Genomic DNA, 25636 nt, shown 5'->3' on the forward strand with positions numbered 1-25636 from the left:
AATAATAAAAGGATGGGGGTTTTACCCTGCTGCTTTCTGAGCTCCTGTTGATGCCCCACTATTCTATGCTGTCCACACTGTGCCTGTTTTGGAGGTGTGTGTGGGGAGTTTGTTTCTGTGTTTCCAGGCAGCTGGTTTTGTTAGCAAAGGTGGTAAGAGATTGTGCAGAAAGCTGCAGGAAAGCTTCCTGGGGGTAGCATCCTGCTGCTTCCAGCTCTGCCTGTCTCCCGAGGCACTCCTGTTTCAGTCAGTTTGGGTTCTGTCCTCAGTACTGGATGAGACCGACTTCTCTTCAGCTGATTAAAGGGGGGAAAAAAAAAGCTGGAAAAAAACGTTATTTCTTTAGAAATATTACTTCTTGGATTGGAAAACCCAGAACTCCTCCCCTGACAGGTTTATTTGTGAACGGTTTTTCAGTTTTTATTTTCAGGAGCAGCAAACAAGCGAGTGTTTTGGCTGTTGTAATCTTGTGTTACACCATCACTACCTTTATCCCTTACTCTGATTGCACAGCTCATAACTGCTGGAGTAGAAGAGGGATTGTGAAAGAATAAATTTATTTAGTACCATGATCTGTCTTGAAACTGTGGCTGGTCTCCATCCTTCAGTACCTTCTAGCAGAGAAATTCAGAGCTGCTGATACAGCTCTAACACCTCCCCATCCTCTCTTCCGATGATGTTCAGTATTTACTTAATACAGCCTAATTATTCAATAAATTCTTTTTGGCCTTTTGATCGGTGTTCAAATAGCAGTGAAAGTGTCAATTATTTGCTTTGGAGAAAGGGATTTGAGAAGACTTAGAAACCTCTCATGGTTTTGGAAGGTGTTTCAGTTGCATTTTTTCCTGCCTGTTCAAAAGGACCCTGGTTTAAGACTAGATGAGAGAAAGGTCTTTTTCCCTCTGCTTTGGAATCACTGCCACTGATTTCACTCACAGAACTGGGTCTCCTTGTGTTGGCATTGTTTCTTAATTTCTGTACTGGGCCCAGTGTTGAGTTAGGTGACTCAGTCTCAGCTCGTCCACTTACCTCTCTACTCTGGCTCTGCTGCTCCTGTTGGATATTTAACCCTAAGCACTACTGGAGCCATTTATTTAAACAGGTTTCTGTTGCTGTGGTGGGCTGCTGTGTGGCTGGTTCCTTGCAGCTCAAGCAATACCAGAAAGGATTTGTTCCTTGACAGTTTCAGATATCTTTGCAGAGACAAAGACCATCTAGAAGACATCTAGATGGGATGGCTCTTACTTAACCATGAGGCATGACAGCTTAAACGGTTATTCTCCTTGCTCTCCCAGTTCAGGCATCATGTATGTAGTGGGCCTTGTCTCCATGGTCTGGATCTTTCTGCTACATCTCCCTCTTCCTGCTGTCGCTCTCTGTGCCTGTTTCTCACTTCCCTGTAGAATGCTTCTATAATCGGAGAGCTGCTCCTGGATCACAGAGTTTGAACTAGAGCTGCCAGACATCCCTTGTATTTGGAATTTCTGTCGCTTTAACAGTAGCAACAGGATGCAAGGCCTTGATTGTGAGTTGGCAGTAAGTAAAGACAAGATGACATTTTTGGCACTGTGGGGGGGAAAAAAAACCAACTTCCTTTCAGTTAGGAGAAGTGACCAGGAAAGTTATGAAGAAAAACCTTGGACATTGAACACTTTTTTCCCCCCCCCCGGACTTACTTCCCTGTGTAGAAAGCAAAGCTTTTTTAGTACAGCCAACAACTGACCTCTGTCATTGCTTCCTGAAATACTGCAGGACTAATTGACGTGAAGCAAACCACCTTAAGGACATAGTCTTGGTGCTCAGTAGAATGGCTGTCCCTATACCTGGTGACTGACTTTCAGGCTTCGTAAATAGTTTTGAAGGATAAATTGGAATCTCATGTACAAACCTGGTATGGTACATTCTCCTTGGCATCCCAGACAGACCAGTAACGGATTTGCACTCTGTTCTGTTCTAGGACATAGATCCTCATTGTATTCATGGAGTACTGCTTCTGGTTGAAAGAGATCTGACTTTTCGGATGGAGAAGCCACCAGCAGGACAGGTAATGGAACCATTCATCCAGGAGTTTCTGGGGAGCTCTTAATATCCCTTTTTCAACTTTGCAAACAGCAAGTTCTCTGTCCGCTGATGTATGTTTATTCTCAAATGAAATCTCTGTAGTTGTTCTCTGTATTTTATGGTTGTGGTCTCTTATGGGTGTGGTATTTATAGGGTTGTAAAGTTTATGTGGGCTGAAGAGATCTCTGTCGTGCTCTGTTTATTGCCGAGTCCATCAGTGACATTTGCACCATAATTATGTCAGTCTGCTGGGGCCCTCAAGACACAGTGGGTTTGTTGGTAACATGGATAGCTATATGGAGGAGCCCTGGGTTAACAGACATGCTTTTCATGTTCTCCTGTTAACAAGGCGGGAAATCCTTGGGCAGGAAGAGATTGCATTAGGCTAAACCCTGAACTCCATCCTTTGAAGGTACTTGTTGCTTTCTGGGATTTTGCGTGTTTCCTGTCCTCGTAGCTGCTGCTGTCAGTGGCTGAGAAACTTCTGCAAGAGGAGGAGGAGATGGGTATGTGTGTGAGGTTCCCTTTGCAGCTGAAATGTCTGGGAAGACTAACAGGAGGTGCTAATGGAGGAAGGGAAATCATAACAACATCACTGAACACTCCCACTAGAAGTAAATCTGCCTTGGTATTCCATAGCTGGATAAGAAATGTCGGTTCCCAGCCACTCTGTGCTGAGTGAGTAGAACATCAGACTGCATCTTAGTCATCTCCCTTTTGCTCTAAGACTGTTACAAGCCACAAGACTGAAATTCTGTGCCTGCTGACACCCTGTAGACTTCAGAGTAGGCCAGGACCTCCCTTCTGGCTCCTGTGGATGAGGACACTGTGAATAGCATCAGGTTTGCCGTGGGTGTGGTGTGCCACCCCAAAAGGCTAAAGAATAACAAATGCTATTAGTCCATTTCCTCATTGCCCCCGTGTGGAAGAGTTTGAAGTTGGAATGGGAGCTGCAGGTGTGTGCATGCAGGGAGAAATACAGGAGACATTAAACAAACACAAAGTGTGTGGGAGGGAACAGAGCAAAGGCTAATAAAGACACGGGCATGCAGGAGGAATTGGAAGCATCATCACTATTTTGTAAGGAGGTGGAACCTTCACTTGAGGAGGGGTGGCACGTGGTTAGATGTCTGCACCTGAGTTTCTGTGTTTGGACTGGCTTCCATGTACCTGCAGGAGCACTTGTCTGTTTCTCTTGTGAGTATAAAAATGCTTTGAGGTCCTACAGACCCGCAGAAATCAAGTTATCTGTGACAAGATCCAGGAAATGCTTGGAGCAAGTAGCTGCTTTGATGAGTGGAGAGCTGAGGGTAGGGCAGAGGCTGCTCTGTCGAACACTTTTTCCAGGAAGTGAGATGGGGAAGCTGGGGGCTGGATTTAAGCTCTCAGACTTTGCAAACAAATGCAAATTGCAGCACAAGGTGGGAGCTCTGCTTATACTAGGAGGTACTGGCTCTGGAGAAGGCTGTCTGCTGCCAGACTTCCATCACAGATGTTCGGCTTGGTGACAGCATGTTGTGGCCTGCATTCCCTCAGGGTTCGCCCACTAAGCTGTACAGCAACCTGCTCTAAGATTGAATTGATTTCCCCCCGCCCCCCCCTTCATATGGTAGTGATATTGCAGCTATACACTGTGTGCTTTGTTTCTGTACAAGATAGATAAAGAAAAAAAGGATGCTGTCTTTCATTAACCTTCCCCTCCTTCTCCAGTACTCACAATCCAGTGCAAATGTGCTTTTATTTCTTCTATTCCCATGCAGTTTGAACTGCTCACCTCCATGAAAGCCCTCCATAAGCACATAGACAGCTCACAGCTGCCTCTAGAACTGGATGGAACTTTCCCTTATTGCCACCGGGACTGGTTAAGCTTCCGCATGGTGAGTAGGATGTCTTGTATCTTTTGGTATCTGAGAGCAGAAATGGCATGGTAATGGAGCTGAAGCAAGAGGGGCCTGTCAACAGCTGAACCTACAAGCATTAAGACAATGGTTCCTGTAATGCTTATGTATGCATATTATTCATTTATCAAAAAAATACTAATAACGTCTTCATGAAATGTATGCACACTGTGGCCTATTGGCCTGACTGCAAGAACTAAAATTTTAGGTTTTAACTCATCTGCTTGAAGTGCATCAGTTCTTCCTTCCCTTAAAAATACAGTCAGATCTGAACTCTGTTTTGTTGCGGTATACAGTGGCACTTTTCTCCAGTTATACTTGGAGGCATAAGGGCAGACACTTAAAAACTAATTTTAGGAGAAGATGTTAGTATCATGTTGCCATTGAGCTAACAATTAATAACTTGAGCATAATAAAAATAGTTAGATCTTATTGGGTTTGGAGCAGGTTCACCAGACCAAGCTAAGAGCTCTCTAGTAAAAACTGCAGTCCTTGCACGAAGGAGTGAAATTTGGAAGTTCCTGATAATCAGTTCAGATACTTTGAGGATCTTTTTCCTCCTTTAGATGTAATTGACTTATTTACCGAAGCTGTCATCAAGAATTCTTTAGAAAGCATCTAAACAAAAAGTCAGAGAGGGTTCAGCATTTGGAGGAGCACTGTATTCCTCTGCAAGCGGTGAGGTGAGGAAACAAAAGCTTCCCCATGCAGATTCCATTCGGTGAGTTTTAGGAGAAGGTAACAGTAGGAGGCAGTACCAGCAATATGTTCCTTCTCGCTGTTTGGCTGCTTTGAGTACGCCTTGTGGTGCTGCTTGACTTTTGTACTTTTCTTCAGAAGAGTGGTGGATCGAGAGATCTACAGTGACCCGTACCCAGGTGTGGATCAGAAACAGCCCAAGGTGCAGGGAGGCTGACCGCTTTGTGAAAATGGTCGAGCTGACCCAGGTTAAACCTCAGAGATAGAAAGGTTGAAACTGCAGCACCCAGACACGGTTTATAAGGAAGGCAGCCCTGGAAAGGGCGCTGTAGGGATCAATAAGGAATTCTGCAGCTGCTGGTGCAGCTGATCTCAGGCAGGACTCAGGTGTTGCTGGCCACGCAGCAGTGTATATGCAGACTGCCAGAAGGCTGCAAAAGTAGCATCTCTGGCACCAATACCCAGCTCTGTGCACACTCACGATGTAGAAGGAGCATAAGTTCTGTGGATCATATGCCTGTTGAATCTTTAAAAGCTCTACTGAGAGATGCTTCACACACTGAGGCTAGACAGGATTAAATCTCTGTAAATCTGCACACAGATTGGCTGTCTTCACTTTGAGTTTGACTTGCTTACTCTGGTGGATGACAGAACCATCACCTCTGCTTCCAAAAGTTTCAGTGGTCCTTTGGCTCTGACCTCACTGCCCAGAGTGCTGCGTGGCACACTGCAGCATTGGAAGCAGGTTAAGATATCATCAATAATATCACTGTGTTGCCGGTGGCAAGCTTCAGCGGTTAGGCTTAGCATGTGCCAAATGTTAATTTATCTTTTCCACCTTTAGAACCCATTTTTAGAACTTGTTTCTAAAAGTACTGGTATGAACTCATCCTGGTGCAGTAGAGGAACAGGAGCCTAATCTTGGTGCTTAGGACTGAATTAGAGAATCTGAGGTTTGTTTGGCAGTGAGGAAGCAGAGCAGCTTTGCAAGAAGTTACGGATTAGTTTTGTGGACAGAGCTGAGAAAAGCCAGAGAGCTGAGATGCTCAGTCTGTGCAGAAGGGTAATTCTTGAAGGGAGAAGCATGAGATCAGGCTACTTCTTATTTGTCTTGCATCTTGACATCCAAAATGTTACAAAAGGGGGTTACTGTAGGAATTAATCTGTAGGGGTTGTCTATTTATACAACGTACTATGTGTGATAATGACCCGCATGCTCAACCCCTTTAGATCTGCAGCTGTGTGGTAAAGAGCATTTATTTCCTGTCTCAGTGATCTCACCTGCATCCTGCCTGCTAATCTGGCGCTGCTGGGGCTGTTCCAGCACTCCAGGGAGGATGGAGTTCAATTCAGTAGATTCAAACAGCTGCTTTTTTGTTTTGTTTTGAGCATGGTTGTTTTGGAATAGCTGTTTCTCCCTTCTCTGATTTCAGTGGCTAGAAGGTGGCATCTGACAGTATTTAGGCTTAATATCACTGACTCTTCATGTGGGTTTTTTTTTGTCATGTTTCCCCCCACCCTGCCAGCCCCCTGAAGAAAGGAGGGATTTCAGATTTGTCAGTAAAGTGCTTGATTGTGGAAGCTTTCCAGTTTCCTAATCTTCAATGTAAACTACTTCTAACATGAAGAGAAATGATTTAAAGTAGAGAAATGCCAAGTACTTGTTCTGTATTTTGTTCCTCCAAAATTCACGCGGAGTGATTAATCTTAGTGGGAAGTTAACTGAAATGTGAGAAGAATGTGGGGACATAAATGAACTGCTTTTCTTTTCTGTAAAGTCTGACCTGTACAAGCCGTGAGTATGCAAGTTTATAGGGTCTGCGTAGAGGCCTTGGTATAGTGTGACGTATCTGAATCCTCTGCTGGGCCTCTCCTTGCTGATACAGCCTCACCGAATGGTACAATTGAGCCCTTGGGTTAATGTGTTTGATCCTGTCTTGATTTCTGCACTTTTAACCTGCTGCAAGCTGAAAAGACAGCTTTCCTGACAACTGTGAGGCAGTAATCTCCACTTTGGTCCTTTCTTCTTGTAGAAACTGGAACATTTGCTACAAGGATGCCAAGGTGCTTGTGCCTTCCTCCAGGGAGCTATTCATAAAGTGGAATCTGGAAAATTACCAGAAAGAGCTGAGGTAAGCTTGTCCCTCACCCCGTATCAGAGGTGGATCTGCGACAGAAGAGTGCAGGAGTCTGGGTGGCTGCAGAAAAGATGGAGCTTTGAGTTTGCAAGCTATAGTAGCAAAGTATTCAGAGTGCTGTGTGTCACTGTGGAGCTGTCAGAACAGCCGGACTAGTAGAGACTAATCCAAACACAGTGATGGAGGCTCCATGGGATATAGAAGCAGGTTCTCTGATCCCTCACCATCACCCAGGAGACCTCCTCTTCAGCTGTGCTTGCTGCTGATGGGTGCTTGCTCCAGCATTGGAGCGCATTCCTAGCAGCTCCACAGCTGTAGCTGGTCCTAGCTTTGGGTTGTCTAGTGCTGAGCAGCTGCCTCAGGCTGTGCCACACCATGTTTGTTTGAATGGCCTGGAATTAAGTTAGGTGACAACATAGTGTTCACCAGGCCAAGGCTGTGCTGTGGTTCCACCTTCGTTGCCTCCAGAACAGAGTGGGAAAGAAGAGAAGGGCATAAAGGCCAAGGCTGTGCTGTGGTTCCACCTTCATTGCCTCCAGAATAGAGTGGGAAAGAAGAGAAGGGCACAAAGGCCAAGCCTGTGTTGCGCAAAGGTTATATTCCCCTACCCTTAAGCAGCTGCTGTACCCCTGATACAGTAAGAAATTGCTGCCAGCTCTGCACTGGGGGTCCCAACAGTAAAGCAGCAGCAGCAGATCACAGTGGCCTCTCAGGCCCTTCCTGCACATACATGTGTGTCCACAAAGCCTTCATGTGCGTCTTGTCCCACAGACCGGAGCCGTGCGGGCCCAGGCTCTCAGACCAGCAGGAGCGTGCTGTGAGGGGCAAACAGGGCTGGAAAGCTGCTTCTTGGTGTGGCCAGGACATGGAGTGTGGACAATGATAGGAACTGAGTTTCGATTTTAGCCTGGTGGGGGAAGTACTGAGAGCACAAGGAGCTCTGTTTATCACTTAGGACTTGGCAGGCTTGAGAGAAACGGCTGTGGGAACCAACCTCCCTCTTTCCTAGGGTAGGCCAAGGTGAGATGTGGTTTGTGTATGTTTTGAGTTGGGTGCTGGTCTTTGCCTGTTCCTTCGTTGCCTGTAGGTTGCAGTAACTGCTCTTCTCACTCTTGCAATCCCTCCAGGAGGCAGCTGTGCTGCTGAGGAATTACAGACAGTTGATGAAGAATGTTCTTGAAGATGCGCGGCTGGTCAGGCTGCAGCTGGAGGGTGGAGCACTGCTGGCCAGACTAAGGAAAGAGGAGTCTTGTGTCACCCTCACCCATGACTACAGGTGAGCCCCAAGAGTGAGAGAAGAGGTGGAGATGAGCAAAAAGCGGGCAGTGGGAGTCTCTGTCAGATGACCCATTGTTGGTGTAGGCAAGAGAGCAGCTTTGTGTAGTATGTGCTTTTGTTGGAAACAGCAAAGGTGAAAAGCATAAGGGAATTTTACTCTTACCCTGACTGCTTTTTCCCCAGTGCAAAAACTTGTCTGGGTGGATTCACTTAGATGTTTAAAGTTATTTTTCCAAGCCAAATCGAACTAACCTTCTGTAGTGGAGAGAGGGGTGAATATTTTTGCATGCCTCTAAAACACAAGCCTTGATTGATGATGCTAGTGATGAATGTTTAGGTCCAGGGCATTATCGCTGTGTGATTTACCAAGGCACGCCCTATGCAAGGGGATTTCCAAGGACCTTAACTGCGAGGAATGCTTTCTGACTGAAGCAAGCTCTGATCTCCTCGCACATTGGTGTGGTTTGCGCAAACAAATACCCGCTGCCCATGTGCAGAGTTGGTATGAGAAGTGGGGACTAAGAGAGACCAGCTGTTTGAAATCCACAGAGCATTGCACAACTCCTGTTTGTGCTGTTAAAGCACCTCAAGCCTATCAGCGCGTGAAGGCCTCTGTGCCATGTGCTGTGCAAACAGCAAGTTAGAAAGACAGCCCATGCACCCAGGAGCTTCCAGGCCAACTGCAAGAGAAATGCTGGCATGTGGGTGCAGATGAGGGCGTAGAGGACAGCAGGGTGGCACGGAATGGCTCCGGGTGTCTGCAGCCTTGCTCTGGTTAAACTGTCTGTTGCCATTGCAAGCTGGGAGGTTTTAACGGGAGGGAATGGAGAGAAGATAACAAAATAGCTTATAGAGTATCCACCCAAACACTAAGAAAACAGCACTTCTCTTTGAAAATGCAGCAAGTGAATGACAGTGCAAGTTGCTACCTGTCAGTGGGAGACAGGGGTCGGCATTTCAGTGCCGAGTGAGGGGAGCGTGGGGACAGGCTGTGTGTTTCCTCTCCCTGCTTGCTGTGACTGCTGTCAGCAGCTGTGGTGGGCCGGACAGACGCAATTCTGTTGCTGAACTGGTGAAGTACGCTTTATGCAGTTTTGCATAGAATTAGTACAGTATATAGCCTTTCTATTCTGACATGATTTGAGAAACACACATTATGTAGGCTGTTGGTTTTTTATTTATGTTATTTTAAGCAACACATAGCAACTTCAGAGTCCTAGGAGCATGGGGAGAACATGCATGCTTTTTATGTTTTATTTTGGTTTTAAGCTAAGCCTGTGTTCTTGTGCAGGGAAATGATCAACTTTGAAACCTGATCTGGCAGAACCCCTAAGGGTAATTTTCTGCTTTGGTTGCCTTAGGAAGGGCAAGGGGTGGGGGATACACATTTGATTGCACAGTGTTTGAGTGCTTGGGGAGGCAGTGTAGCATGTTCTCCATTTAATTTGGGTTATACGTGTTGCCTGCCAGTATGAATGGAGAGTGTATGCTGTGGGTCAAATGTATGTGGTGCTCTCCAGCCTGAGAAGCGTAAACGAATGTAGTGGGAGAAAGTCAGTCCTCTGCTAGCCTGTGGAGTAGTTGCAGAAACTAAAATCCATGCGGTGTTTTAACTGAGGAAATGCCTGCTTGTCGTGTAACTCAGGGCAGAGGACTAAAGAAGTCCACTTTTCTTTTTTCCAGGATCCTTTTAAATGGGGAAAACTCATCACTTGGCCATAGAACTCTGTATAAGGCACTGTTGGTTTTGGAGTCTCCATGATTCTGCACTTGTTCCTTTTCTTCAAACTGGCATGCAGATATTAAAGGTTCTGAGCTCTGCTAACTCTGTAAAGGCTTCTATGCTTATGATTTTCAAAGGCTTCTTTGAACAGATGAAGTCAAAGCAGGGCAGGAACAAAATATTGTAGTCAGCCTACTAAGCTAGCGTGGAGTGGCTACTGATGTGTGTGGGTCCAATATTAGATTTCTGACTGCTGATATGTGAAAATGGAACAGGACTGGTTGTGTCTGTGCACTCATCAGGGCCTGTTGTACTGCTTTTCTGAACTTTGAATTGTAAAATCTTAATCAATGCTTAAGCCTGTAATTCCACACCCACCCCCCAATACTTGAAATCTCAAATTATTTACTAGAGTGAGTCAAATTACTTTACCTTTCTGAGCCACCTTTTAGCTCTGTGTTAATCACATGTCCCATTATTTTAATGGTTTTTTGTTGTGGTGCAAAAGCCTGATCAAGCAGAGTCATGACTGCCAAGACTTTGTAGGCAGAAGCTGAGGCCAGCTGTGAACAGGTGACTGTCAAAATGTGCAAGAATTGCACATAAATTGGGGGGGACGGACACGACTTTAAGAGCATTTTGCTGGACTCTTAGCTCCACTTAATTAAAATATGCCAACCAGAAGTGCAGAACTAAAGGTGAAAAACATGATTTTTTTAAAGACACATAAAGACAAACCCAGCTGCACTGTCACCTTGGGATTAAACAAGCAAGAGATTGACTTGCTTTTTTTTGCAGGGGATATGTTTTGCCAGCTCTCACAGCTGACTTTCTTACTAGTTTGTGGCTTCATGTGGCATAAAGAATACCAGGAGGTGGTAAGAACAGAGATGGACAAACCCATCTGAAAACGCCTGACTGCCGGTTACAGACAGTAGGCTAAAACAGGCAAGGGAGCAGCCTTGTGCTGTATGCAGTCAGATGTTATCTGCCAAATACCTTTCAGGAGCATGCAGCAAACAAGGCTGGCTTTAGTCTTTCTTCAGTAATGAAACTCTTCCCTTGGGCTTGATTTTGGCATGTTTCCATGCTCTGCCCTTCTGGAGAGCTGAGATGCCCTTCGGAGTGTTTGATGACACGGGGCAGTGGGATCTCATTGCTGCTTAGGTCTGGCCCGAGCTTTGCGAGGGTTTTTGCTAAACCAGTGACGCCACTCCTTTCCTGCAGAAATTGAACTCATCCCATCAGAGATGTGGTCATGCAGGAGAGGCGTTGTGGTGTATCTGTTTGTTTCTCTGACAGATCTTTTAAGAGCCTCCAGGAGTCCTTTCTGGATGGTCCCATCCTGAGGGGTGCTGTGGCACCACAGCAGTGACTTAGACTGGTAACACTACTCACCCTCTGTTCCCAGTGAGTGAGCTGACAGTCTCCATACTCCTTTCTCCACCAAGTACTGGTGTGAGAGCCTTGCCCATCCAGCTGCTGAGCCACAAAGGGAAAGAGGGGCTTCCCAAGCAGTCATTCTGGATCTCAGCTTTTTCCTGGCTGAGAAAGGAGGAGCCGTCTTGCCAGAATGCGCATCCTGCAGGCAACCCATCACAGGTTGCTGGCTAAGGGGATGCGGTGTGCTCAGCTGGTCCCACAACGCACTCCCATCTCCAGGAGGACCAGGCTGATTTTGGACTAGAGTCGGAGTGGGTGTGGTACTGATGAGCCAGTATCTTTGTGGCGCCTCTGTAAGTGCTGTAATGACAGCTTTGGCGCAGGCTGGCCACCCAAAGGGGCAGGTGGACTGCTGAAGGCGGCATTGCCACTTATTCATTGTTGGTGGAACTGGCTGGCTTTATATTTGCCTTCACACCATCTGCTGCTTTGAAGGCTAAGCGCATCTCCAGGTCTGTTAGCTGGAGGATTCCAGGTTTTGCTGTCCCAGTCTTTCTGGGGATTGAAATGCAGAGCTGGTAGGCTAGCTGCAGTTCCTGTTGGTAAGTGTGGACAAATGCCACAGAGACATCCATTGCTTTGATGCTGTTACTACTTAGTTTTGCAGTTTTGGAAAGGAAATTTTTAATAAACATGGGTTTTTAACGTTACATAAGAGTTGGCTAGCAGGTGTGTCTTTGGCTTCTGTGTATCTAGTGTATTGATCAACCAACGTGTGGCTCACAGGCAATTCACTAGGCCAGTCATGGAAGGTGGACTAATGCATTGCTTATTTTGTGGTGGATTTCAAAGGTTTCTCCAGGCTTATGATGGAAGTGTCAGAGAAACTGCCAGAAGCAAGGCAGCAGCAGTGAGAGCTATTACTAAAGTGAAGCAGTTGTGTGAGGCTGGGCAGTAAGGCAGGGAGACTTTTAACCTGGTTTTTAGCCAGATATTTTCCACTGTTGTTCTCATTATTATTGCTCTTCCAGCATAGTCAGGAGGTGGGAATGCTTGCCTAGACAAAATGTCCAGTGGTGCCTTTTGTCCTGTAGATATGCTATGAGTCAGAAGTGGAGTAAAGTACGATATAAACATTTTATATTAATATAAAGATGCTTTATACTAGTTGAACCAGAATATACCTGGCACATGTCCGGGTCTGCAAGTAAACCTGCATTCTCAGTATGGCACAGGAGCGGGATTGCGTCATGCTCTGCATGTTGGTGGGCAAGATAGCCACAAGGCTGGATGTGAGAGCTGAAGGAAAGAGAAAAACCTCAAATGGTGAAGGAATGACCAGGTTGGGTGCTGAGCTCTGTGCAACATGGAACCAGAAAAAAAACAATCTCTTCCCCCAAGCTCCTCATCTGAAAAGAATTTGTGCTTGCAAGCTGTGAATAAGCAGCTTATAAATAGATGGAGGAGTGAATTCTCCTTTTGTTTGAAGAAGGCAGTATAGTTAGTCTCTGTACTTTGAGGGTGGAGTGGCTAGAGCCAAGAGCTAGTTTTGTGAGCTGGTTATTTTTAGTATGGCTTGGTGATCTGGTTGGAAGCTCAGGGTGGGGACCTGAGTTGAGCAGGGGCAATGGGCAGTGCAGAGCAGACTTCGGGAGCAACAGCTGCCAGGCTCCTGATGCTGGGCCTGACTCAATGACAGCAACAAAGACGGCGATCATATGGCTGACAGCCTCCACAGTGCTTGTCCCTGGCTTCCACACACAATGCTGAGGCACTAGGTCTGCTTGAAGCTGTGGTCAGTTAATGATGCAGTGAGTTATAGCTGTGTGGTGCTGTAGGAGCTCATGTTTGTGGGTCTTTAGGAAGACTCCTATCAGTAGCAACTCCTGGGATGCTCCAAGGCAGGCACGTGCCACTCTGCAAAGCGGTTTAGAGCTCCTTTTGGCAGAAGTAAACTCAGATAATGTACAGACTCTCAGGGGCTCCAGGAGGGCCTGCCTGGAGGACTGCACAAGCACTGTCTGAGGCTCTGTCTATCTGGGGTAGAAGCAGAGAGACTAAGCTGATCATCCAAAATGTGAGACAAGTTGGGGGTGAGGGTAGAGGGGAGACAGCTGTCTGGTGTGTAAGTCCCAGTCTGTGGAGACTGGGATGGCTGGCATTCTTGGTTTGGAAGGTGAAAGGTGTGCCCCTGCAAACTGACAGCCTCTGCCATACACTGGTGGTCACAGCCAGGCAACCTACATCGGGAAATCCTTCCTGGAGGTGTTACTGCCATCTGCCACCCCCTTTCTGCTTTAGAGGTGTGTTTGTTTCTGTCTGTGCTGTGGCCAGTTTGATGGTTGCTGCTCTATGTGTTTATACGTTTTCAAAATAATTCCGTGCTTGTGTAGTTCTCACTTTCCTGGTTTGCTGATCCAGGGTTTGCTCATCTTCCTGCCTCCCTGGGAGCTTGAGGAACCTCTCATGCTGCCACTTGCCATAGTGCACGTTCCTGACATGGTCCTCAAGAGGCACCTTTCATTGGTAGGTGTCCCATGCAGTTTTCCCCTGGGGACCTAATCCTAAAACCTTCACCTCTTGGGTAGGACAAGCTCTCAGTATACCTTGAAGTGAGAGGAAAAAACATACTTAGATCCTGGCCTCAAAGACATGTGTTCTGCCGTGAGATGCCTGCGCGCTGCTGCTGGCAACACAGAAGAAGGTGACAGACACTAAAACCTTTGGCCCTTAGTGCACGGGTGGCAGCGCCCTTCCATAGCCTTACTTGCCTGTGTTAGGTGGAGGGAGGAGCGCACGGCAACATTTCTATCCAAACACATACCGTGCTGCTTGGTATTCATTTTCATTACAGTCTAACCTGTTCCCTCTGTTTGTGTGGTGGTTTTAGCCTGGTAAAAAGCACTTATGCTTGCATTTAACAAACCTCATGGCTCTGCACATAAAGGAGCGTGGAGCCGTTGCCATTCTGAGTGTATGAAGTGCTGTATGGAGCCAGCTGTGGCATTTGCAGAGAGGTAAAAGATTGCAGAGTTCTGTCTAGGTAAGTTTTCATGGTTCTTTTAGGCTTTTCATGAAATTATCCCCCTCAGCTCCCTTTCTGCTGTTTATTTTCTGCTGTCTTATGTCCTAAATCTTCCTGGGTTCAGTGGGAATTTACCCAGAAGACTCTGGTTTTGCTTGTTCTTGTTTGCAATGTCTGTCGTGCCAACAGGGTATTAGGTAATTAATGACACACAGTGTGTTTTATCTGTTTAAAAATATTATGGAAAAAAATTGCAAAAATTTTCCAGCTTAGGATGTTAACTGAACTGCCTGAAGTTCCTGGCTCAGCCCAGACCATCCCACAAGCGCTGTTTTTGATACGGCTAAGTTTGGGTAGATGTTTCTGTTGCTGGGGTAGTTAATAGCGCAGTCACTGCTATTATATGTATCATAAACACTGGGAGTGTGCAAAAGGAGGACCTATCAGGGAAATAGGTATGTGGCTTTAAGTGACAGTGGGTATATATTTGAGCAGAACATCTTGAAGCCCTGGTGGTCCTAACTCCAGGAATGGAGCTGTTAATACTAGTGCAGTTGACCTAGATAACAAGTGTAAACATAAACAGGTTAGTGTACATGGGACGGGGTTTGGAGGTAGAAGCTGTTTACAGCTGGTAGAAGACCACAACTTGATGCTTGGTGTTCCCAGAACGGTGTTTCCACATCCTATCTCAGGCTCCACTGCAGGATGAGCTCTCCCCATAAGCATGCTACTTGTTGGTTTGGGATTTCTTACAGTACTTTTTTTTCCAGTCAGTTTTATGAATCTTTCTGGGATTTAAAATCAACCAGAGTCTGAATGCAGTTTTATTGTAACTGAATGCAAGCCAGGCTGGGGAAAGAATCAAAGGTCATGGTTTGGGACTGCACTTGGACACTTCTTTAACTGTATGCATCTATCCCTTTGCTTTTAAAGGGACTTCAGAGTATGTTTCTGCTAAAAACATGTTTAAATGAGCCGTGCTCCAGAAGAGAATTCTCTCAGCAGTTATGGTCTGCGGTGTGTTGTATTAATTGGATGAGTTCCTCCCAGTGCAGGTGCTTGTCAGGTGGCCTGGTAAGGAGGGAGTCGGTCGGGTCTGTGGTCTCAGCTGGATCCACTGTTCACATCATGAATGGCCGGAATCCCACAGGCAATCCCAAACCTGGTGTTTGCCTTCTGTGCCTTTCTAAGGACACTTCAGGGTTCTAAAAACTGTACCCAGTTCTTTAAATACTTTTATTAGGTAATTAAAATCACTGTGGCACTTCATGTGCTGCAGAGAATAATTACAGTTTATTTAGCAATATCTGCATTAGCTTCATCATGGCCAGTTTGAATCTTAACCTCAGCTGCCTGTGAAGTTTTCAGCCTGGAGAGCAGGAGCGTGCATTTGAGGTTGACCACCTTTTTGGGGATCATTGCAAATACGGCAGTTATATAGGTTGCTACCAAAATGCATTAACGACTGAGAATGGCTCTAATGCATTGCTCTTCCTGTGAAACAGCTCTTGGGCACGCAAGACTTCCCTTGCAAAGTAGGAAAGATTTCTTCCCAAAGCATTGTTCAGGATGTTTAAACGATTTGTAGCCAAGGTATCAGCATAGATGATCTGGGCAACGTCCTTGGACTAAACCATCCTTTAAATCTCCCGGCTGCCAGAACCTATTAATTTTCTGCCGAATCCTGTAGAGACATCCACAAGGGCAGTTTGGCACCAGAAGTGGAAGACTAGATGAGGCCAATGTGGCAACATCTGACTGTGTTTCTTCTAGGTTACAGAATGATCAGGGATATCTGACTTTACAGGGCAAGTTAGCTGTGATATTCTTGCCTAAAAATCATCAAGTACGCCAGCAAAAGTCAGTATGTGTTGTGTTTCTTCCATTCGTGAATTCTTGCCATTTAAAATTAATCAAGGTTAGTCAGAGGATGAGCTCTGAATTTAGCCCTCGCTTTAGATCTGTTATTCTTGCTGTTGGTTAGAGCAGTTTTTCAAGGGGCAGGCAGTAAGCTGCAGAATGGTGATGGTTCTGCTGCCTCCTTCCCTGCGCCTTTCTATTTGTGTCTCACTGGCAGCGGCAGGCATGGCTCATGCAGCACCTGCTTTTGTAAGCCTGCTGGATGCCTCTTCTGTGGCCATCAATTTTCAAAAATAAATCAGGTATTTTGCTTTGAAAACTAAAGTGTAACTCTCCAAGGCTAGCTTTTTTTGAAGGATGGACTCAGACAGAAATGGTCTCTCTAAATTATAGGTTTAAAATTACCCTAGCATTATACAACAGCTTGGCGCTTCTCCAGAAAACTGAAGACGTTTGGAACCTTTTCCATTGAAATGATAATTGCCCAATGAAAACAGGATTTGGGGAAACATAAACTGACATCAAGCTACTCCTTGTTACTATAAATTATATTGACTCTGCAGTATTGCAAAATTACTTTGAATGATTTGACCATGGAAGAATGTAGTGAAAGACTTATTACCACACTCACCTGCGCAGGGAAATTGCAATGCATCCGAACAGATCTAAGCTTAGACAAGACTTTCCACTGACTTCAAACAACTCTACTTTTCTTCCTCACAGTTGCGCAGGCCACTATTAAAATATCTTTAAGGTGCTTAAAAACCAGGTGTTTCCCTTTGTGTGACAGGATGGAAGTCACTTTTTCTTCTTCAACCAATTTTTCACTATTTTGTTTAGTCCAAGCTGCCTTGGAGCCAGTGAATGACAGGGATGAAAAAGTCTGACTCTGAAAAAGAAATAGGTGTTTATGCAAGGTATCATTTACCCATGAAACTCCTGTTGCAGGATATTGCTGAGTTTACTGGCATACTAGAAATGATTGAGGAAGAATTTTTAAAGATGTGGATCAGCAAATGGATGGGTAAATAGGTAAACAGACATACAGAGATTTGGGAGAACATGCTTAATGCCCAATCAGTACCTTCTGTGAGCACTGGAAGTGCCGAAGTGAATTGCAAAAACAAACTTTCCCATGGACTGTGAGCGATGTCTTTGTTTGGCTCACTTTGCCCATGTACTTTATGCTACAGGGTTGGAAAGGCTTATATTTTCCTCTGTGTAAGAGAGTAAAAGATGGATGTTAGGGATAGAGCCCGTCAGGCTGGTAAAAGTGAACTGTCAGAAGCTGACAACGTGTGAATGGAGTTACCTTGGAGATGCAACGGAAGACCAGCAACTAGACGTTGAGGTTTTAATGAATGCCTGCCAAGCGAGGCAGAACATGTGAAATCAGCATGGCCAGACCCTGAAACAAAGAGCTGAGGTGCTGGGATGCTGGAGGAACTCAGCAGAGGAGGAGGAGGAGGAGGGATGGTGGTAAGGCCACACCTGAAGTCCCTGTGGGGCTCTGAGCCCAGAGGAGCTGTTTGGAAACATTTTTCCTGGGTGGCTTGTGTGTAGTCACTCAGCAAACCATTGGCAGGACCGAGAGAAGAGGCAGCCTTGGGCTGTGCCCTGATAAGTCTATCAACAGCCTGCGCAGGCATTCACAGAAAATAAAATTACTTAAATGACAAGAGTAAGGGATTTTAAATAATTATATATATGCTAAACAGCCCCACTTACAGATAAAAAATAACTAATTTCCAGCCCTTTTACCTTAAATGAATTCTCTGTCCAGTCCCTGCTCATAGTATAAACTCTCAAATGCATCCTAGACTGACTCTAGTTTGAGCTGCCTACGGATCAGTAAGGTATTCCATGTGTGCATTCAGTAACAGAACATCACTTTTGGTACCCTTGAATCAGGGGAGATGGAGGGAAGGTAGCTGAGTATATGTAGATGTGTGTAGCTGCTGCATTTGCCAACACCTGGATCACATCTGATGGTGCTGAGGGCTCGGTTCTAAACTGGTAGCTTGCTTTTTCCCTGCCACTCTGCTGCACATGCAAGGAAGTCTTGGTCTTACTGAGATCTTTGGAGTCTGGCTCTTTATTAATATTTCCAATAATATGGCATAAATCCGTCTATGGAAAAACGTGTGTGGGGCCAGAAGAGCGCTGTCTGGGGTGGATTATTTTTTCAGTCCTTCAGCTCAGCAGCAGGCAGCTCACCCAAGCTCATTTTCTTCTCCTGAAGCGGGCTCCTCAGGGCTCAGGGGCTGGACTGGCAGTATTTTATTACTGCGTTTTTGAACCTGACTTTCCCTGGAGTGGTTTGCTGGTCATAAGTGTGCTCCAAGAGACTGGTCTTGTCCACAATGCCTATGAATTCGCCTCTGTACACAGTAGGCTTGTGATAGGCTTATTTCTGTTTCTGAAAAAATATTTGCATTTGTTTTGTAATCACCTCCTGTCCCTCTACCTTGAGGGTGATTTTTCCCATAGTTGCAGTGCTGTCTTCAGGAAAACCAGTGTTTTGTGACTGGGAAATGTGCTGCCTGCTGTGTATGAATCTGTAGCATTTAGAGCCTTGCAGCCCAAGTTATGACTGACTCCTGTCAAGGAAAACTAGTCAAAATTTGAGACAGCTGGGGTCCTGTTTCCTCCATCAGGCATGGAGAGGAGTGGAGTGGGACTCCCTGGCTTCCTGCCCCTGTATCAGGCCACACTCTGCGCTAGGTCAGCTAACGTAAGACCTGGAACTCTTGTTTCAAGTTTCTATGCCATGAGGTTACCAACTTGGAATATCTTGTTAAGCACTGAAACCACGTATGCTTTCTTTATTTTGGGCTTGGGTGGATGTATGGGCTCCCGTTACAGACAAGTGGGTCAATCTAGCTTGTTGAAAAGCGCCATCGGAGAAGTAGGATCAACACCAAAGTGATTTCCATGGAAGCTCAGAGAAAAGTTAGAAAAATATTTTGCCTTACGAGAGCATAACCGCAAATGTGTGCATGTAACAGCCTGTAATGTCTAAAGTTATAAGTGCTTGCTTGTCTGTGCCGGTGGGAGGAAGAGCATTTGCTGTGTTGCTGTGCTTTCCTGAGTGGATGAGAGCATTAAATTAAATTCCCCAGCAAGGACTTCAGAACCACGGGAGTAAGACCGAAGGGTGTCTACCTGTCTGGCCATCGGTACGGTGGTGCTTTATTCAGAAACTAGGACCTGACAGATGCACTCTGCTGCACAAAACCTAACAGCATTAATGTTGTTACCAAATATAACTTTCAGCGATCTTCTGAACTGTTTCTCATTAGCTGTCCTAGCTGTGTCACTGCAGCTGATGGGAACTGGCCTTCAAGAACCTGCTTTGTAAACACACTTTTCAGAGCTCGGCTTGGACAGTGGTTATGGCTCTGCCGCTGGAAGCCTCCTGGGTTGGATCTGGGTCTGTCCCTGGGAAAGGATTACAAAACAGGAGGCTCATATCATCACTGTTTGTTTACAGTGGTTTTGGGAAACGCAGGAGCGGCATTACAGCTAGGATCTTTCCATGGAAGCTTGCAGATTCTCTGTAGAGAACCTGTCTCCTCTGCACTGCGGTAGCACTGATCTTAGTCCAGAAACAATTCGGGTATTTTTGGCTGAACTTTGGAGAAGTTCATTTGGTCTAATGGCATTTTGAAGAGGAAAAACAAAAGATTCTAAGAGCCTGAGGTTTGCGAAGTTGGCTGTTGTACACTGGGTGGAATTCTGAATGGAAAAATCCTGTGGATTTCTGCTATGCAAGAGCTAGTTGTCCAGACCCATTGCACTACCTCATGTCAGTTAAGTACTACCTAAGAACTGTGGGGTGGTTGCCACTAAATGCTCATATTCGGCTGCATTTCCTATGTTCAAGGTTGCCTGCAACCCAAGACATAAATAATCTGTATGCTGAATTGATTGTATTAATTTACATTTACAAAGCTTTAAGAGTTTTAGCTATCTATTTCATAAGTGCTTTTGATAATTTTAATAATATGATTAAAAAAAGCCATGCTGTCGTAAGCCAGAAGGTTGTAAGACAATTGCAAAATGAAAGCTGGTTTAGGGTGAGTATGGGAGATGGTCAGGTGGCTGAACACGCCAGCGCAGAGCACAGCCCAAGGAGGCTGTATTTTGTTGTAGGTGTCTGTTGAGTCCATATATAGTAAGAGGAGGGAAAATATAATTTATAAAGAAATATAAGAAAGAAAGAATAAGCTTGAATGCTGTTCTGTCTCTTGAATCCTGGGACAATTCACCCGAGCCTGTGTTGCACACATCTGACAGGAACTTGCTAACATTCATCATCTTGCCTAGACCCTGGCAAGGGGTCCAGCAGATCCAAAGGCACTGGGCTCCAGCCTGAGCCCCTCCATTCCTGCCTCTACATGAGGATGTTGACTTCTGCTGTGGCCAGGCTGGCAGGGAGAGTGCTGCCTGGTGTTGCCTGTTGGGCTTTGGTCGGCGCAACTGCCTGTGGAAGACGGGGAGCTCTGTCTATGAATCTTTCCAGTACGACATCATAAAATTGAATTTCTCTTGGTGCTGGAGTGCTGTACACTTTGCATTTTTGTTTGGCTGATAGAAATCCTAAGAGTGAGTGGAGCATCAGGTGCTTTATGTTGTTGTCACTCAGGAGAAATATGCTTCTGAGTCGTTGCTTATTTACTTATTTAAATTTAATTCAAATGGTGTTTTAGACACTGAGACTGCCTGACCCTGTGTTTTGTGAAAGCCCATTGAGGCAATAATCTGTATTTATGAAAAGCCGAGTATCCTGTCTGAAAGTGTGACAAGGACAGTAAATTTTGCAAGGAGCCTGGCTGGGAGGAGATGCTCTTGTCCTTCCTGCCAGGTTGTCTGCATTGGGATCAGAGTGGTGAGTCACAGGAATGTGCAGGGACCAGCATTATTCTCCTTTCTGCTTCTGTTCTCCGTAAGGAGATGGCTGTTATGGGAGGGAGGACGACTGAAGTGCTGCTGTTAGCCAGGTCACGTTTGCATGAAGTGCTGGGGGAAGGACCTAATGCAAAACCCCTGACCAGACTTGTGTCCCCTTCCAGAGACGCACTTGATGCTGCCAGCGTGCTTTATAATCGAGTTGATGAGGGCGTTCACCGGCTGGTGATGCTGTCAAACAAACGCATTCAGGAACTGGAACTGGTGATGGAGTTCGAGAAAGTGGAAGAGTGTTTTAAGGAGGTAAGGCCTGTCGGTTCCAGTGACTACCTGCTGCCACCCTCTGACCGTGCGTCCCGCAGCAGGTACTGGGCCTGTTGGTCTCCTGTGTGATGGTGTAGAGTGAAGCCTGTAGGTCCTTAAAAAGAGCAACCGAACATAAGAATTTCACATATTTTTTTTCTCCAGATGTGAGATTTTTTTTTTCAGATGTGCTGAGAACCAAGGTACTGTTTTGACTTGTATCTCCTGATGCCAGGTGAAAGTCTCCTGGCTGCTCTTTAGGTGTGGGTCAGTCAAATGCCATAACAATCTGTGATGGTTTTCCATACTTGAAGACCACACTGTAGTGGCTCATCGGTAAGCTGTACACTTGGAGGCGGGATGTCTTTTTATGTTGTTGAGCAAAAATACCCTCCCAGCAAGACTATTGAGGAGCCCTTCTTCATGCTCCACCTTGAGAAGCAGCAGAGTGATGACAAGCTGGTGATGAGTCTGTGTGTCCCCTCTGGGCTGTAGGTCCTGCAGGGTTTGCCTACATCCTGCTATGGAGTGAGCCATGCACTGCAACCCCCACGCGAGCTGCCCATCCCTGCTGTGCACTGTGTTGTTTAGATTCCTGTGCAGTACTCGGGTCTCTGCTATCTGATAAGCCCCAGGCACACTCCTTCCCCTCTGGGTGCAGCCCCAGGCACACTCCTTTTGCCTCTGGGTGCAGCCCTGCACACAGGCTCGAGGCAAGGGAGCAGCCTCCTGTCCTTAGCCCAAAAGCCATGCTCAGCCCTCCCCACCTCTCTGCACTTCTGTGGGAGCTGAAGCTTCCCTTCACAGGGTGCTGATTGAAACTCTTCACAGCTGTGGAATGATTGAAGAAAACAGGCACTGGCTTTCAAAAAGACCTTTGCAACCTATAGCTGTGTAGGTAGAGGACCTTAAAAACTCATAAAGTAGCTCAGGCTGCCCGAGTGTCCCTTGAGGTCTGATCAGTTCTTTCAGTGTTACAGATGCCTAAGCCTGAACTCAACCTCGAGATTACGGAGTCGCATAGTCTCTGTTGCTGCAGCTTGTCAACAGTGAGAAGTTTTATTTATCACTTACTACCCTGTGTCTGTGAAGGGTTGTGTGCTCTTTGGAGCTCACCTTAGGAACCTGTGTCCTTAAAGATCAGTACTAGGACCAGTTTCGCCATTGCTCTTCTAGGATTCTGGGCTATTCTCCTCTGGAGACAACTGAATTTGCAAAGGAGGCTGTAGCCTGCCTGATGTTTTCACAGGCCAAAGTGGATCCAAGAGTTTTAATGACTTCCCATTTGGAGGTAGACGCTCAGGCGCCATGTACTATGTGTTCAGGACAAGAAGTGTGATGCAAGAACCTAGAAAAACTGCCTTAAACACACAGGTTCCTAATACCAAACAGAAATGAAAAAATGCACAAAGGCAGGCTCTGCAGCCTGCCCCTGCTTTAAGCTGAACTCTCTTTTGATAGAATTAAGCAAAGCTAACTGCTCCTAGCTTACTTTGCTTGCAGATCACCAGTGATGGCAGCAGCTGCTCCTGCTTTTAAGCCTGCCTAGGAGCTCTAGGCAGCAGCTGCAGTAAGGGTCCCATTCTGGGAGCCCACCCCCATCTTCTCGTGGGCTTGGTCTGTGGGCACAGACCCTCTCTCAGTTCACAGGACTAGGAGTTTGTCCTTGACTGTGGGGCTGAGTTGAGATATGGATTTAGATAATACAGGAAAACAGGATGCATGGGAATTAAGAAACATTTAGCCTGTCCCTTCCCTGAGGTGCAGCTATGCCTGAAGCATTGCAGACCAGTTTACTGATGAGTTTTTAAAACCCACTGTTGATGGAGATGCTGTGTTACCCTACCCGGCCTCCTGTGTCTGCTTTGCTTTTAGGACGCTTTTGTTAGTCTTCTATCCATGTTTGAGGATATGGGCTTATAACTGCAGCAGTGGCTGGGCGCTGCTGAGGAACCTGCAGTTACTGCATAGCTTTGCAGTGAGCTGCTTTCAGAAAACCAGTAGGTGTGAGTCCTAGAGAACCATGAAACATTGCAGAAGGGGGAGAATCTGTCAGTACGTTCATACTGATGTAGTTCATGTCCTGCCAGTCAGAAGAGGGAAGTGATGTAGGAAATCTGGCTGCGGGGAGATTTTATCCCACTTGGGGGTAACAATAATAAGAACATAAGGCCAGCCTGCAGGTTGCAGAGCTCGCATTAGGTCATGGCTCACCCGAAACAGAGCCCAAGCAGCTACTTGCCGTGTTTATGCCTAAGGCTATTGAGCAATAGCAGAGCTTTGCAATTACTCAGTAACTTGAAGTGGAAAGGCTCCTAGCAGGAGGCTCAGGCTGAAATGCTAGGATGGGGGGAGAAGTGTACATGCACATTCTTTCCAGTAATGAAATGACCAGTTAAGAGAGCAGTTCCTTGCTCTTTCCACATGAAGGCCTGCCCTGGTGAGTAGCACAGGGTGACTAATAGTGGAGCTTCTCCCTTTTCTCCTAGGTCAGCGGTTGGATTGAGAATGTTGGCAGAAAACAGCTAAAGGAAACAATCAACCTGGATGATTCTCTGGAGATGCTGCTTCAAGCACAAAAGCAGTTCAGGGAGTTTGATCTTGTTGCCAGTGTAAGTGTTGTCTGATTGGAAAAATGTGTTCCCCAGGGTCTGATTTGGTAGCGTATGTGCCTTGTACATGCTCAGCCAAACCCGTGATGCTAAGATGGCATTGGTAGAGGGTTCATCACCAAGGTGTGTGTCATTCCTTAGCACTGTTTAGCCTCCCTGCTCTCTTGTAGACAAAGCCACCAGCTCAGCACATTAGTAGATGGTATTTGCCAGTCTTCAGGAAAATAACTACTGTGATAGAAGATGGATTTTTTTTGGTTACTCCCTTGATGTGCTTGTGACGCTGCCTCTGATCTTAATTGACCGGTGGCCTTGCTGCATAGGCCTTTACAAGCTGCCATATAGGCCTTTACAAGCAGCTGTGTGGCTAACATAAATCATAAAAGAGGTCAGGGTTCTCTAGAATTATTCTGTAAACAAGTACACCCCTGCTCCTGTGATTTGAACCTTAAGAAACAGTCTAATTAGCCCTAGCTATTAATGACCTTGAAGACTTATCTACTGTCTGTGTCAGGTCTCTATCCTCAAACGCAATCCCATTTTGCTTTCAGGAATATTGCAGAAGAGGGCAGGAAGCACTAAAGAAGATGGATCGATGGGAAGACTTTCCGTCTGTGGATGTGCATTCTTACAGGGGAAAGCTGCAGAGCTACAAAGATCAGTTGGAGGAGTTCTGCACTCAACTGGATGAAAACAGGCACCGAATCTGTGAGACGGTCAGGCTGTACGAATTCTTTGACAAGGTAAGACAAGGCGTCTTCTGCACAGAGGACAGAGTAAAAAGCCTGCTTGGACTCAATCCAGAACTTGCTTGTTTATGAAAGGTGTGAAACAGTGTGTGTGCACTGACAGGGAGCTGGACCTATGACCTGTCAAAGCTCCGTCATGCTCATATGTCTGCAGTGATTTTTTTCAAGTCAGTATGTGGAAGAAAGGATGGATGTGTATTCAATAAAATGTCTGCATGTGTTAAGAACAGAGGTCTTCCTGTCTCAGCTGTAGCTTTAGGGCCCCTCTCATGGCCACAGCAGACAGGATTATGGTGGTGCTGGCTCTGACAATAAGGGCCAAGAGATTGGTTGCTTGTCTTGGTCACCATGCCAGGGTAGGCTACCTGCCTTGTGTTCGTGCTGTGTCCTTACACGCTGGTAAATTCAGCCTGTTGACACATCAGGAGTAGCACCCTGTGATTCAGCCCTAAATATAGCCCAGCTTCTCTCTCGTGGAGGCCTGTGTCAGGAAACGGAGCACCAGAACGGGGTGCTGGGAAGTGTGGCTGAGCAAACGAGGGGACTGGGTTGGCCCAGGCATCTGGAAAGCAGGAGGAGGGGATGTGTGTGGTGACTGTGCTGAGTGCCTGGCCTTCTCACCTGTTTGATTTAATGCAGATGCGCCCATTCAGCAGACCTGCAGTTGGATTTCGTGTCCTTTAATTTCTAAAGTTGCAGATGAATAAACAGTAGGATTTTCTAAGTGCATTTTAAAATACAGCTTTGGCAAGCACTGAAGGCCAGGGAGCCTGTAATCCATTTCTTCCACACTTGTACAAACATTAGGTATTGAGGTTCTCAAATTCCAGAAAGAATAGACACTAAAAGTTAAGCTGTACCAGATGTAGGTGGCACTTAGCTGCTGTCTCTGAGCTGCCTTGGCAGCCAGAAGTGCTCAGAGGAGGGGGAAAGAAATTCAGTTAACATGAAAACATCGAGAAGCATCCTGTGCGAGGGAGGAAAGTAGAGAAA

The 25636-nt window shown here is 46.1% G+C and overlaps 1 protein-coding gene across 2 annotated transcripts in view; it reads left to right on the forward strand.

The window, feature by feature from the left end:
- Nucleotides 1–25636, forward strand: part of PLEKHG4 (pleckstrin homology and RhoGEF domain containing G4) — an 89740-nt gene that overhangs the window by 37745 nt on the left and 26359 nt on the right. For both annotated transcript variants that reach the window (XM_027781917.2, XM_055818690.1), the window contains exons 7-13: nt 1958–2044; nt 3822–3938; nt 6692–6790; nt 7924–8072; nt 21144–21282; nt 23772–23894; nt 24446–24637. In XM_027781917.2, the coding sequence (XP_027637718.2) occupies nt 1958–2044; nt 3822–3938; nt 6692–6790; nt 7924–8072; nt 21144–21282; nt 23772–23894; nt 24446–24637 (906 nt within the window). The remainder of the gene's footprint in view (nt 1–1957; nt 2045–3821; nt 3939–6691; nt 6791–7923; nt 8073–21143; nt 21283–23771; nt 23895–24445; nt 24638–25636) is intronic.

The sequence above is a fragment of the Falco peregrinus genome, chromosome 14 (genome assembly GCF_023634155.1).
Source record: "Falco peregrinus isolate bFalPer1 chromosome 14, bFalPer1.pri, whole genome shotgun sequence".
In the NCBI taxonomy this organism is placed as follows: Eukaryota; Metazoa; Chordata; class Aves; order Falconiformes; family Falconidae; genus Falco; species Falco peregrinus.